The sequence below is a fragment of the Thunnus albacares genome, chromosome 20, assembly GCF_914725855.1.
Source record: "Thunnus albacares chromosome 20, fThuAlb1.1, whole genome shotgun sequence".
NCBI lineage: Eukaryota > Metazoa > Chordata > Actinopteri > Scombriformes > Scombridae > Thunnus > Thunnus albacares.
The window spans coordinates 8420984-8436933 of NC_058125.1; the positions used below are offsets into that span (position 1 = coordinate 8420984).

At 41.0% G+C, this 15950-nt stretch overlaps 1 protein-coding gene across 6 annotated transcripts in view; it reads left to right on the forward strand.

Annotated features, from left to right (window-relative positions):
* The first annotated feature begins 330 nt into the window (after positions 1–330).
* Positions 331–15950, forward strand: part of snx29 (sorting nexin 29) — a 149392-nt gene continuing 133772 nt past the window's right edge. For all 6 annotated transcript variants that reach the window (XR_006399360.1, XR_006399359.1, XR_006399358.1 and 3 more), the window contains exons 1-11: positions 331–748; positions 2546–2610; positions 3637–3689; positions 4317–4441; positions 6161–6341; positions 6665–6735; positions 8344–8604; positions 10613–11021; positions 11611–11726; positions 12112–12208; positions 12420–12502. Coding sequence is in view for 1 of the 6 variants with exons in the window: in XM_044337314.1 (XP_044193249.1) it covers positions 742–748; positions 2546–2610; positions 3637–3689; positions 4317–4441; positions 6161–6341; positions 6665–6735; positions 8344–8604; positions 10613–11021; positions 11611–11726; positions 12112–12208; positions 12420–12502 (1468 nt within the window). In the remaining 5 variants the exon portion in view is untranslated. The remainder of the gene's footprint in view (positions 749–2545; positions 2611–3636; positions 3690–4316; positions 4442–6160; positions 6342–6664; positions 6736–8343; positions 8605–10612; positions 11022–11610; positions 11727–12111; positions 12209–12419; positions 12503–15950) is intronic.

Genomic DNA, 15950 nt, shown 5'->3' on the forward strand with positions numbered 1-15950 from the left:
TTTTGGCAAAAATGTCATATAACACATAAAACAGCAGTGGACACCACAGTGGTTGCTAACACATCTATATGGCTCCCCAGTGCTGCAGGAAGAAGAGATAAAAACCTCAAAACCCAATTTAATTTTCAGAAAAACTATTTTTTAAAACTTCCTTCTTCACATAAAATAAGGTTAAGTGAACATCACGTCCTCCATCTAAGGCTTAAATTAGATTTCATCCTGAAAATGATACCTTTGTAGTTCCATAACCCTTTCACACAAGACTACAAGTCCCAGCAGGGCTTCCTGGTCATATGACAGCAGTGTGTTTTGTCATGTGACCTCGACACGGATCAGTCACTACTCCGTTTCCCCTTTTTCGCAGTGTCACAGGGTCCCAACTGATAACACTTCAATTCTTTGCTGAACATAGTAGACAACTGACTTCATGGCTTTAAAATTACCCTCCGGCTTGTGCATAGTGCATTTCATCTGCTCACCAGGCTGTGTACAACTCTTATATGTCAGACTGTGGTAGACTCACAGCCCCAGCGGCTCACCGGCAGGCCTCTCTGTTCACCGAGTGAGCATCAGTCCTCACGCCGCGGTTGGGTGGGTCCAGCTCGGCCACAGAGGCAGCATGGGCCCGGTCCCTCGCTAGCCTCTGCTGTCGATGATTGAAAGTTACAAAAGAGGGATGAATTATATCGGTGGTGAACTGTTGAGCTTGGATGTCACTGCTACCGGAGTTGAGCTGTCAGAATGAACGGTGAGTTTTGTTGCTTTATTGTTTTTATGTTTGCCACTCACCCATACACGCTTAAAATGTCAAGTCAGGCATGCAAGAGGAGATTGAGAGGCTTGTTAATGGCTTCAATGTTCAGACAGTGAGTTGGGGATTTCTGCTGACTGGTTAAAAGCTAAGGACACTGCAGCCAGTGTTAATATCCAGTTAATGACCCTTTTGATCTTTCAAAGCTTAGTGAAGGTATAATAATAATAATAATGCTCAAATAAAAGCCATTCAACACTATTCAAATGCACTTTCTAAAGGTTTGAACACTCTACACTCAACCACATACTATTCAGGTCCAGTGTGACCACCTGTGACATAGTTTTGTTTTGAAAGTATTGCCTATTTGTTTGAGGCTGTAAACAATGTGGAGTTAATAGAAGTGGGGTCATGACAGGACAGCGGGTGAAGGAAATGACTGTTCCAGCCTCCATCCCTGGGAAAAGTGCCCATGAGCAAGGCACTTTGCCTTGTTTTGAAGACTGTGGTCGATCCTGAGAGCCCCTGGCTAATGTGTATATCAATATATTACATCATAAAGGAGAAACGACCGAACAATAAACATGAGAATACCAAGTTACGTTATTGCAAATACAAAGAAATGCATCTTTTTGCCAAAGAAAACGAGAATTGTAAGATAGGGCTGAAACTATACATTATTTCCATTATCGCAGATTACTTTTTTAATTAATCAGTTATTTGCTTGGTCAATAAAAGGTCAGACTATTGTGAAAAATTTCCAGAGCTCAAGGGGACGTCTTCAGACTAACTCTTCTGACTAACGGGCCAAAACTGAGTTCATACAGTTTACAGTGACATAAAACAGAGAAAAGTAGTGAACTCTCACATTGTAGAGGCTGGAATTAGAGAATGAAGTTTTACTTAAACTTATGATTCAAACCAAATTGATCAAAATCTAGATTATTGCCTGTTAATTGTCTCTTTATCGACTAATTGATTAATCAACTAATCATGTCAGCTGTTTAGTCCTTTGGGAAATATTGCAGGAATACTGCACACCGTAGCAGCTGAATTTATCTATAGATTACTTCATTTAACAGTGACAATGCACATTAATAAACATTACTGTAAATGCACCTGAATTAGCCAAAAGGCTATTGCTCATCTGTAGTGCCTGAATAGTTGTTAAATAATCACCTTTAAAAAAGAATAAGATTAAATTGAAACCGATACTGAAAAAGTATAATAATAATAGAAGCCTGCAGAGCACTAACAATACCTGAATATTAAAGTTTCTCCTTGTGTGCATGCTAAATACAAAATATAAACAAACTGTGGACCCACTTGTAATAACTTTGTTCCACAGCACCACTAGAAGTCAAAAACTCTGCAGGGTACCTTTAATAATAACAATACAAAAAGTCTAATTTTCTCGCAATAAACTGACTGTCGATTGTTCTAGTCACTCTGAATGTTTCTCAAGTGCCGTTGAGTGTGTTTTATTTCATATATTTTTTGTTTGTTTGTATGATTACTTGCTAGGGTGGCATACAGGTGATAATTCTTCATGCTGTAGCAGTTGGAGCGAAATCATTTCTCCTTCATAAACAAACTCAAACAGTGTTTTTATGCTAATAGCGGTGGCCCAGGATGACTTTCTTCAGCTGTTTGTTTCCTTCCTCTCCTCTTGGACATGCATAATTAATACAACAACAAGCAATGACTGGGGAATTACAGTTTGTATTACAGTCATTTTCTCAATCCTTCATCACATTGAATTTGTATTGTGTGCTTTGTTTATCACCTTTGCAGGCACTCAGCAGAGTGATACCAAGAGGCAGAACCTCCTGGAGAGGCTGCTGGATGCTGTCAAACAGGTAAATATATAGTTCACTGTTATTTGTACATTCTTCACTGTATTTGGGAGATAAACTAATTCCAAATTTCATCCCAAAATCTCTTCACTTATTGACACTTTTGACACATTGACACATTTAATCAGCCATGTACAGTAGTAGAGAACTATAAAATAATATGTAGCTACGTGCCAAATTTCATAGCAGTCACCTTCAAAGTGTTAGGAGTGATGCCCTTCTCTGCCAAAGTTTGTTGTGCCTGAGTGTGTGTTAGTTCCTCTCTCTAATCTGTAGAGTCTACAGTACACCAAAACACACTGGAGGAAGTAAAACCGAGCACTATGAACAACTTGTGAACAAAGTGATTTTTTATGAAATTAAGTGCTGTTGTGTTGGGTGGCAAAAAAAGATTAGAATTCAAATGGTATTAAAGGCTCATTTTCTGTTAAATTTGTGTTTTTGGCCACCTTACAATGAAACAGGTGGTCTGGACCATTGACTGCTTGGACTCACTGATGTTAAATTTAGATTCGTAACATGAAATAAACACCGAAACTGAGATCAGTGCTGCAAATCTTAGAAGTCTGGTACCCCTAAACAGTAAAAAACGGTTTCAAGGAACAAAGCCACGACTTTCTTTGAGCATGTTCTCAAATTTCCTAGTCAAGGTGGACAAAATACTAACATCTCACTTGTTTATTTGGCTCACATCACATTAGGAAAAAGCTTACGTGTTTTGGCACAGAGCTTCAGAACGACTTTCCTGTGGTAACCCTTCATGAAAAGTGGCAGTGCCTTTGCAAATCTTGAACAGAGGATTAAAGGCAGCTGAAGGAAGCTGCAGGGAGTCTCATATTATACAAACATCCTGTGTAGTGCACCATAACTACAGCCCGTCAGAAAAAAACAGTGTCTGTTCTGTGGCTATTTCAACAATTTAGACCTCCAAATGTAGAAAATGTGCTGGCGGTGTGCACTAAGCAGGCTAACACGAGAGAAAGAAGTGTGTCAGAGGCATCTATTATCATTCCCCTCATATCTTTCCAGTGCCAAATCCGCTTTGGAGGAAGAAAAGAGATTGCTACAGACTCAGACAGCAGGTAAGAGGAGTCACTTGTTACCCAGAAATTCTTTTTCTGTTATATCTGTGTTTGTTTAGCCCCCAAAAGGTTGTTTGGTTTGTAGTTCCAGCTCACTTGATGCTGTGGTACTTTAGTCTCCGGTATGTGCTTATCTGGCATCTGGCAACACGCCAGATTGGAGAGTGAATTTCTCCACTATTAAATTATCTCAAAATGAAATTATGAGATCTGTATAATATTTCCTTTCATATCCAAGCAGTAAGAAAGTTCTGTTTTTCTAAAGTTAATGAAATAAAAAAAGAAAAAAGGGATATGTAGGCAACCCTGTGCTGCTCAGATCTAGTATTAATATTGTAGCTACAGTTTTTGAACATTAATTACCGTTCAAAGTTGAAGTAGTTCAGCGCATTATAAACAAAAGTTTATAATGGATCTCATAGATTGATATGCGGAAACATGAGCACAGTGTGGAATGTGGGGTTCCCTTATGGGTGGAAAAATCAGCTTCCTTATTGTAATGTACATATATGTAAAATGGTACTTCTAGTGGAGCTGTGCATCCATAATTTAAAACGAAAAACACTAATAGCTCTTTCATAGCGCTTGTATCCTGAAAACTAAGCCGTCCTCTCCTTCTCTCTGCAGGGTGATCTGTCTTTGCGCCCAGTTTGAAGCGGTGCTGCAGCATGGTCTGAGGAAGAGCAGAGGTCTTGCCCTCACTGCCGCCGCCCTGAAGCAGGCCGCGGGCTTCAGCAGCAAGGTTGAAGCAGGTACAGTGCTCAACTGGCTGTGTGGTCCTTTAAACTCGGGTCTAAAGGAGGAAATCGGGGGAAGCAACTTAACATTAGCCTCCAGTGTTTACCTTGGGGAAAAAAAGGAGACCTGAGGAAGCTAACCTTGCTACGGGGTAGCTCGGCTCAGCTGGAAGGAAGCAGATGTGTCAGTGGGGAGCTCCGAGACACAGGATAACCACATACACACACACACGCACACAAAGTCTGGCTGTGATACCAGATGGTTAGGGCCTATAGTTGATGAATGACACTTATAAGAAGGTCTCTGCTTCCTTGTTTCACTTTCTCTGCTGTGCTGCCCTGTCTGTCTGCGGTGGCACCTGCTGCACACACACACACACACACGCACACACTTAAAAAGTACATGTGCTGTCATTATAAATGCATGTTGTAGATTCAAGCGTTGTCCACACCCACTTAAACGCATTTTAAATTCTAGTCAAGATCTCAAACAGCCTGAGGCATCATGAACAACAGGGACATAAAATGACAGCTGGTACAAAATAATGCACATCTGTTGTAATGATGCAGCCATAAAACACTTTGGATTGAATATTTCATACAATATAATATAATTAATTTGTAGATGTAAAGACGTGTTGGGAAATGCAGACACCTTGCAGTATGGGATTTTGTTATACAGTGTGTAAAGAATACCCCTTTTTTCCCTTTTTATTTCTTATTTTGAGGATTTATCCTTCAATACTTGGTGAGAAATGCATTGTAGATTTGGAAATATTTTCACTTTTTGCAAGAAAGGAGCTTCCAACTGTCCTTATGCTGCTGTATAAGTCTCATATAGTCTTTATTTCTTGGTGCTGAGCGGCATTTCATGAGGAAATGTACTTTATGAAAAGCTTCAGGATTCAGTTTTAGCTGCAGCCATCAAAGCTGCAGAGACATTAGTTTCAAATTACACTAAATAGTTTCTACTGTGTCATATTTAAGAATCCAGCGACTATTAATTCCAGATGGAGGAGAAATGCATGACTTGTGTAATGGCTACCAACTCATAACTATTAGCATATCTGACGGCTTCCTGTATTTCACAGTCAATTAGAAGAAAGGATTGTGGCTGAACTTGTGGATTTAGAGCTCCCTAATGAAGCCAAGCTCTCTGACAAAGCCAGAAATAGCCATAGTCATAATTTTAACACATTGTTTTGAGGTTATATGCTAATCACATGCAAAAGAGTAGCATAGCACACAATCCTATTAATTACCACACCTCAGAAAACTTAACATTAAAACAGGCTCAGAAGCTTTTTTTGTTGTTTTATGTTACATATATATATATATATATATATATATATATATATATATATATATATATATATATATATATATGTATTGTGAGCTCTGAGGTGAGTGTAAAATATGTAGAGGTGACAAGTAGGAAGTCAGGATGGAGCTGTGGATATTTGTTAATGAGAGACAGAAGATGTGCTGACTCTCAGGACTTCTTCACTGACCCTTTAAGTCTATTACGTAACTCAGGAACAGTTGTTTGTCACAGATGAGATTGAACTAATTCACCTCATCTTTGTCTCCTCTCCTCTTCCTCCCTCCATGCCACATTTTTTCCCTCTAACCATTTAACCTCACCGCCCTCCATCCTGCACCTCTCAACTCCTCGTCTGTCCTCCCTCTTCTCATCATCTCATCTTTCTCTTTTATCTCCCCCTCCCCCACCAGAGTTGACTTTCTGGTTCTATGTGAAGGAGCATCTGAACCGCCACGAGCTCCAGCGGTTCTACTCCCTACGACAGATCTCGTCAGAGCTGGGCCGGGGTCGTGCCTGGCTGCGCTGCGCACTCAACGAGCACTCGCTGGAGCGCTACCTGCACACACTCCTGGCTGACCGCCCACGCCTGGGGTTAGTACAGTGTGTGTGTTTGTGTGTGTGTGTGTGTGTGTGTGTGTGTGTGTGTGTGTGTTTGTGGTTTATGGGAGCAGCTTTCTTCTTGATGAAATCACCTCTTTAACTGTAGTTAAGTGAACTTGATGAAAAATATATTTGCATTTTCATAATACGGTTAAAAAGTTTCACATTTTTGCATATTGGTCCGAGTCTCAGTTTTAATGACTCACCCAGACTCCAGAGTTATGTTCTGTACAGCTGGTCTTTCCTCAGGTATGCAGGCATTTCCCCTTTTTGTCTTGATTAGAGATTGTCTTCACGTCCTCTCTGTTTTCTAGCACTTACTATGAAGACTGGGCTTTTATCCTCGATGAAGAGAGAGCAAGCATGCTCCCAACCATGGCTGCAGGTGAGTTTGTGTTTCAGATATGCACTCACTGAGCACTTTATTAGGAACACCTGTGCAATCTAATGCAATCCACTACAACAGTTTTACAAAGCTTATACAGTTTCAGTTTTTGTTGACATTGTCAGAAAGGTGATAACTCTACTTTATGTTTATTATTGAGGTTGTAGTGGGTGTTGGTGGTGTAGTGCATTACAGTGAAAAGTGCTAATATTTTGCAACCTTCATGTATGTTAATGGGGTGGAAAGAATATTAGGAATACTTTCCAATTTAATGCATTCTAGTACGTTCCTAATAAAGTGCTCAGTGAGTGTAGTTTGAAGGGTAAACATACTCCACACCATGGCTGTAATATTTACATTTAATATTTAGCCATTAATATTTAGTGTGGCTAAATGTTAATCAAGCTAGCGCATTACTAAATATTTATTTAGTTTGCAATTTTACTCAAAGGCACTGTATAGTAGTAAACATGCTAATACATGTTATTCAAATACAGCATGCTAACATGATAATCTTAGTGTTCTAATATGTGTAAAGTTAGTATGTTACATGCTAACAGTGAGCATGTAAAGAGCAGAGCTAAGGCGAACAAAGTGTACATAAACCATGATAGTAGTCATTTCAGGTTACTAATAACATTAACTATGTTAACAGTGAGCCAGCATGTATAATATCAAGACTCTGAAACAAAAGTAACTAAATGTAATTCGCTCGTCATTAATTTTATTATTTACACCTGCTCTTTTCCTACTGTGACGTGTCAAATGTCTTCTGTAAAAAGGCCTCTAACAACGTAGCATGCTACAATGGTAATGCTTGTGTGCTAAAATGTGTCTACTAAGTTACCATGATAAATATGCGCTGTTAGTGTGTTAACATGCCAACTTATACTATATTACTACTAACAATAGCATTAAGCTTAAAGCACAACTGAAGCTAACAATGTAGAAAGTCTCACAACATAAAGCTAATCCTGACAAGCTGAGTCTGATGGTTACTTTAGTGGCCTTTCCTCTAGTGCCACTGTATGTCAGGCCAAACTGTATTTTGTCCCCCTTTGTGGTAAGAAAAGCAAAGTTTTGTCTCTAATTTTTTTATCCATCCAAAAATGTTCTGGTGTGTAATGAGAACAACACAACAGCTAGTGTGGACGTATTAAGAAGAACTATAGGGCTGTAACTATGGGATGGGGACTTCTAGTCTTGTTCTTGTACACAAACAGAGCTGCTGTAAAAGCAGTAAATGAACTGACTTTGCAGTTTACTTGTTTAGCATGACTGTGTTTGGTTGGAATTGTAGCGCTAACCCTATTCGTGTTAATGGCCGTGCTTGTACTGTTGAACTATTGATGAGCACAAACTCAGATGAGCACAAACCTTAAAATAATAAGAGCATGTACCACTGATCTTATGCCAGATTTTTGCAGATTTTTTCTTTTCATACACAGGCAGATAGCCTGAGTTCATTTGAAGCTGCCCGCTCTCCTTGTGTGCGCCCAGAAAAGCTTACGAAGCACTTTGCAGAAGTTCAAAAGCTTCATATGATTTAAAACGACTGATCTGTAATGAATTACATTTTGCTCCTCTCTTTTCTGCTGCGCTCTTCAGGTTTGAACTCCATCCTGTTTGCCATCAACATTGACAACAGTGACCTGAACGGTGGGGTGACACGAGCAGGAGGCACATCGGTGTCACACCTCCTCAAGGAGTCCACGCAGGGCATCGGCAGCCTGTGGAAGGAATCGACTCAGGGGGTTAGCACCCTGCTCCGAGAGATCAGCACAGCCACGGCCGTGGTGCCCGGCTTCACCCCCAAAGCGGATGGAGCCTCAGACCCGCTGCCTGTCCTGCCACGCAGCACCTCTGCTGGTAGGGAACACCAACATTTAAGGCGGCACTCTACTGATAAAAAGTTCCAACATTATATTGTAAAGCAAGTTGTTTTTGTGTGTTAGATTCAGCTTTTCTGTCCACCGGAGGCTCAAAATTCTCTGGTTTGTTGTCAGCGGAATCACAGAGAAACTCAGCAGCTGAAGTTTGTCTTTCAGGTTATGTCTGTGATGTTGCTCTGGTGGTCGCTTCTTCCTCCACACTCTGTTGTTGTGTGATTTCACAGCAAGATATTCAGCCTCGTATCATGTAACTACTTTTCTTCCAAATATGCTGATATTTTAAAGTATTTAGTAGTGTGATATTTTATTGTCTGCTTCTCCCTATTGCTGGCGTAACATTGTGGACAGGAGTGTTTTGGGAGACCCACCTTTGACCATCCTTGAGGGCACCACTACAGAGAGTGTGGAAACGTAGTTTGTAGTCTAGGGGAGATCTCGAAAGTCCACCAGATGATGTGTTTTGAGTCACCCGGCAGACTTTTGCAGCTGGATGAAGAAGGATATTTTATTACAGGGTAGACAGAAGAAAGTTTAATGTGATTTATATATATGTACTACCTACATTAGAACCATAGAAATCAATTTGAAAATTGATAAAGTCGTCCTTTAATTTTGGCTTGAGACTTTGAATCTATAACAAAAAGTCTGTCTTATAAACTGGGGTTGTAGCATTTATCAGATAGGAAGGATTTAATGAAAGATGCAATCAAGTTGCATTATGGGAATTGTAGGATTCAGGATTTTGGGGGTGTGATCCGTACTAGGGACTAAAAGCCAGGACGTATTGGACTCTGCTGCTTCGTTTTTGACCATTTTTGGAAAAAAAATTCTCACAAGCCCCCCTACTTTATGGAAGAACAAAACTAAATCACAGGAGCACCTCAGTTTTGTTGCAATAAACTGGGGGAGGACAGAATAATAGAAATCATTTTCATTACAATACGATAAACATGCAATGCATACACATTTGTTGAAGCTTATCAGGTTTGATCTAGACTGTGAGATTTCTTTATTTAACTTCATGATCAATCTGCAAGTGTTCACTGTTCCTCTTTTCTAACCACAACTGACTGTAACTGAACTGTTTTGTTATGTTAAACATAGGAAGTTATCATTTCTCAGTTATTTTTCTACATGATATTGAAGTGTTGGCAACTATGATACAAAAGCAACAGCAAGTTATGAACTCCACTGATGTGATATCTGCTTTACTGTGGGGCTATTTTACTGTATTGTAAGGTTTGTGTTATTTAGTGTGGTGAGTCATAGGCCATGATACTCTGTCTCCAACATATGACAGCATATTGATATAAGCTGTATTTTAATATTGAAGTAGCAAATGTCACAAAAGCATTACAGAACCAGCACAAACATATGGTTCAGTTTAAGCGTGCATAATGAATGCACTGGTAGAAGAAATCTAGTGGATGTAACGCAAGTCGTCTGCAGCAGAGTTGCGCGGCGGTGATGAAGTCCCTTATGAAATGAATAAACGTCCAGGATGTCGGCCTCCTTGTTTGACCTCATTTAGTCATCTGCCCCGGTCGGTCCCACTGGGACAACTCGCACCGTTTTCTCTCCATATGCTCTGCTCAGTGGGATGAACGAGCTTTTAAATTTTAACTGTGCGGTGCTAAGTTTCCACTGGAATGAATGTAAATGAAATTCTAAGTTGGCTAGCCAAGGTGAGAAGAGCTATTCAGATTATTCAGCGGTAGACGACTCGCTAATGCACAGCCAGGCTTTTTGACTCTGAAAAGGAAGAGACAGTGGAAGCACATATTGCACAATTAGAACTGCGCTTTTAGAGACCTGCAGTAATTGAAAAAAACTTAAGGTGCTGATGTCTCCAATACTAAACTTTGCTGCATAGACATTTGGAGGGAGCTAGTCTGAATTCATTTGAGTTTCACTTTATTCAAGATTGTGATTGAGTTTTTTGTTCATTCCTTTTTCATCTTTTTTTTTTTTTTTTTTCCACCCAGACTCCGGGCTGAGGAAGGAGCGCCGGAGGAAAAAGAAGATCACCAACATCATTTCCTTTGATGATGATCTGGACGGAGGGGCGGAGGATGAGGAGGAGGGAGAGGAGGATTCCCAGAAGACGGGCGCGATGAGGAAGAGCCACACTGCTCCCGCTCAGAGCAGCGTGGAGGAAGGAATAGACCCTCTGGAGCCGGCCCTCTCTGAGTCGCCGGCTCAGAACGGGCTGGTTGACCCGGGCATCGTCAGCTGGGTGGGATCGCCCCATCCCTCTCGTACGCCGCCCACACCCGCACCCACACCTCCTCTGCCAGACAGTAAGAGTATAGACAACGAGGAGGAGGAGGAAGAGGAGGAGATGTATAAACCCAGAGAACAAACACAGGAAGAAGAGAGGATCAGCTCTGATCAGTGAGTTAGCTGAATGTCACATTATAAAAAGTAAACAAATTTCACATTTATTAATCTGATAAGTAAAAGAAATGAATGTGGGCTTGGAGCACAACACCCTTGGAGGTTGTTCATAAAATGCTTGTGAAATTAAAAAGGAGATCATAAAAAATACTACATTTGTTTCTCAAAGGTTTTTTATGTTGAGTTGTCAAATTATGGGCTGCTACATGTCATTATCAGGATCCAAGAGCCAGTTTCCTCTCTGGAAAACAGAAGTATTTTTTAATTTGAAGGCAAAAGCAAATACAGACTGAAAGCAGTCGAAAATCAATCAACATTATTTTATTAGTGTTTGGTTCTTTGGCCAAAATTCATAACAAATTGTAGTGTTAGTTCACTAAACATTCCCTAAAAAGGACAAAAATCACTAAAAGTTAGATAGGTAAGACTAGAAACGTAACTAAAAGAATGTGTTGTGCAGTCGGGGCTTCAATCCAAAATGTCAACACTTGACTTACGAGGCAGAACGGGACTGAAATGCGGAGATTGATTACACGGGAAAAGGCCACATCCAAACCGACTGAGGGTGAAATTGTCTTGTTTTCAGGGTGGCGGTGGTGGGGAGTCTACCCAGTGTGTCCACGTGGAGCCCCATACAAGTGATAACAGACCACAGAAGCTCAGACATTCTCATTCCCCTGAACCCTGCAGACCCTCAGCCAGGTACTACACACACACACCAAAACAAAAGCAGACTCCTTCACCTACAAGGAAGACAGATGAATATTTAAAACACTTCCTGATGTACTGATGCCAAATCTGTGTATTGAGTCTTGACTGCCTTTAGCCTACACTGCTGCACTGATTCCACATTTATGACCTACATAATACAATATACATACATAACATACATTTTTAATTGTATAAAAATATATAAATACAAGGTTTTTACAATGGCAGCTTAGTGAGCCACATGTGCGTTAAGATTCTTTTGTGTTTGTTTGTGTGTTAATGGCTTCAGTTTAGGGATAAGTTGCCAACATCAGATATAATGTAGGGACTTTCTCTATTACTTCACACCTTCACTTTCACTTCTACTTTGTGCTAGTGAGCTCCGTCGAAGACACGGCTGCATTTCCTGCTCAGTGTGAATCAACAGGACCGGTTGGAAACTGTGAGAGCAGCACATCGCAGCTACCATTCAAGTAAGCAGCTGTTCCAGTCACATCTGACGTGTTGCCGTCTGATTTATTTGCAGTGCGCGGTAACCGATCATCACTTTTAGTCACAGGGCTGCACAGGAAACTCAAGCCACTGTGCTTTCACTCTGTAGATTCAACTTTCTTTCCAAAAAAAAAAAATAATTAAAAAAAAAAGTCAGACAGTCAAAGTTTTTTCTTTCTTCATGCGTTCCAGTATGGAGTCCAGTCCACCGGCGCAGTCTGCTCCGCTCACCAACGCGCTGCCAACATCTGGTCTGCCAGAATCCATGACAGTGGGTGAGTGTCTCTCTCTCTTTTTCCATGTGTCTGTCTCTTACTATTCTTCACTCTCTCACTTACTCATCTTGTTCAGATTGTTCTCAAACCTGTTCTGTGGTATGAATCATCATGGATTATGCCACATGTGAGGCAGCATCAAGGCAATGTGCAAGCAAAATATCATATGTGAGTGATTTGAAAGTCCAGTCAAGTTTGAGTCAGATAATTTAAAAAAACAAAGCTTTATTTGAAATAAATCGAGGTAGGAAACAGTATTCCAAGCTTTGTGAGAATTAAGTCAAGTATCAAGAATCAAGTAGGGACTAATGCGGCATAAGTTGCTGCAGGTTAATTTCTCTGCTGTGCTGAGGATGAAACAAATCAAACTTAAAAATGACTTGGACATGATAGCAAAAATCATGAATCCTGTTGTATGAATCTCCAGTTCCTCTTGTGGTTTTATCAGAAGACAATCTAATTTTAGAGTGTATTCATAAGAAGTCCTGACATGTCTCTATCTGGAAATGTAACCACAGCTGTAGTCTGTAGCAAATTAAATCAAACCTCAAATCTCACAGTATTTCTTTGCAGTTAAAATGATCTAATTGCTATCAGGGGAGTCCTATGAAAAGGGAAAGTTCCCTTCTGCATTCCCATGATATCATATGATCCACCAGGTGGCACTGCTGCTCCAGTGTATGGATGTGTTACCATATATATATATATATATATATATATATATATATATATATATATATATACACACACATTCACACTCACACACTCATATGCTGCCTTCAAAGGCTTTTTCTTGTGAGAAGAAGAAGAAGAAGGAGAAGAAGTCAGCTTGTGTGTGTGAATGCCTGATTTCAGATGTGGATAAAAATTCAATATTCAAAAAGCACTTGATGAGCATTTGATGTGTGGTGTCCTGGAGAGCGGTTGATGGTCTGCTTCACTGCCCAGGAGATAGTCAGAGCTTAGAGACGCTCACACTTGGATTCAGGTTGTGGGAGTGTGTTTGAAGGAGGAGGAGGAAGAAAGGGGACAGAGGGACGGGGGAGGAAAGGTGAGTGGAGCTGGCTGTGAGCGCTGCAACTGAGCTACTGTCCAAAGTATTAGCCTTTGGTAGGAAGAGTTCAAGGGGTCACAAAGAGAGCTGGTGATCTAAAAAAAATCGCTGCTGCAGAGGCTGAGAAAATAGTCTTTGAGGTTCAGAGCTCCGTGAGGCCTTAGAACAATGTAAAACGGCAAACATCAGTCGAGGAGAAGGTTTTAGTTGAAAGACAAATCCACCCTGAAAGGCTGTGACATCACTGTAACATCCCTGTAACATCGGGTTTTGGTGTCAGACCCTCAGTATCAAACAGCAAGAGCTCCTCTCCAGACTCCCTCACATCCAACAATCACACAAAAGGAGAAATCCATCGCGGCGGAGGCAGAGATACCAATTTCTACGCCTACTGTCGGCTAAACGCACCAGAATGCAACGCAGCCAAAACAGATTTTTTGCATTCCGAGCAAACGCCGTGACTTTTTCTCGACTGGTAAAAGCTCGCTCTCTTGCTCTCGCTATCACTGGCTCCGTTGCTTTTGCTCTCCTCGCCTACTCACGTAACCTGCATCAACAAGCACATGCGCCTTCTGTAGGGGTTGTGTAAAGTTGGAAAAAAGTAGGAAACCACAGAGGAAGAAGACGAGGCAGGTTGAGGGAAAGTGACTCGGAAGAAAAATTGTTGGAATGTACTTAACATCACAAACTGATGATTTTGTATGAATATCTTGCTGTAGACCTTGTCTCTTGAGCAAGTTAAACACAATTAAGCACTGCTCTTATCTGCAGCTCAAACAGTATTCCTCACTAGTTCTCATACATATATCTTTATAAAGGCAAAGTTTAAAGGGGCACGCCATCACATCATTACATATCAAGTTACTCATTAGGAGGGGTGCCAATAGGTGTTGGGTTTGAAAGAAGGCAGCGTTTAGGAGGACCTATGGGTCTAATGAAAGATGCCGTTAAGTTGCATTATGGGAAATGTAGGATCCAGCATTTTTGGAGCTTGACCCATACTATGGTCTAAAAGTCCAGATATCTTGGTCTCCGTTGCCCATAACCCATTTTTAACAGTGTGAGCGTGTTAGAAATTAAAATGAGTACTTGATTGGCTCATATGCTTACACAAGAATAATAAGATGTTTTATGGAAAGGAAAATTTGTAATTTATCATTACAGTGTGTGTATGTTTGGTTCTAAAGAATAGTAAAAACAGCTAATGACAGTGTTTGCCCTTCTCGTGATTAAGGCTTTTTAAAACACACACACACACATGCAGATGATTCCAAAGCAAGCTGGATTTTTACATCCCTGCACAGGTGAGTGTGGGAGAGGAATATGGTGTTAGAGAGGAAGAAGCATAAATGTGTAGCTCAAGCTCTCGCTCAGTGATTTCCATCCAGATCTGACAGCGGCCAAGCAGTCCATTGATTGGAGAGTATGGAGTCTATAATTCACAAGGCACCTCGATTACATGGCCTAGCTCTCTGCTAATGCATCTATTATTGGAACAATTGAGCAAGAGCGTGTAGGTTCCGGTGGAGCCACTCATACACACACACGCGCACACACACACACACACACACTTCTTTTCCCAGTAAAAGGTGGCTCTTGCACGTATGAACACAAAGGTGCACGCATATGTATTTACACACACACATACACACACACACACACTTGTGCTGTAATTTGTCCCCCAGTGAGGACAGAGGGGCGTCTAGCTCTACTGAAGTCCCTAATGGCTCGTCTGTGGCACCCGCTGTGAACGCGTGGTCGGACTAAAGGTCACTTTTATTTCTGGCCTGCTGATGTGGAGAATGGAGCTGTGGAGATAATAGACTTCCTCTTTTCTACTCTGCTCTCTGTTGTGCTCTTCATCACACTCCTCCTCTTTCTCCTCCTCCTCCTCCTCCCCCAACCAGGCACTTAGCTCGGGGCTGGAGGAGACCTACTTGTGTCTGGGGCTACATCGACACCCTACATTAGTTATGAGAATAGGGTTGTGGTCTCTGCATGTGTTTGTGTGTGTGTGTGTGTGTGTGTGTGCACGTGTGTGTAGATGGTGAAATGAAAAGTGCAGGGTAGATTAACTCCTTGTCTCATGGTTGTTATTTTTGGAAATGTTGGTAACAGCCGTAGTTAAGGGCTTTGAAACCTTCATGCGCACCTCCAAGTGTAACTATGGGGATGAGTCACTGTGCCACCACACAGTCAAGCCCAAATCTGTCCTTAACATCGGAGATTAGCATCACCCAGCAGCTGATTGCTGCCAGACGTTGGCGGTGGCTGATACGGTTCGACTGACTGATGCGTTTGAGGCTGAAAATGATATGGAAAATTTTAGACTTTAGTTGCTGATATGTTGTTCAAATTTGACCTGTTTTCATATAACAAAATAACCAGTGGGGC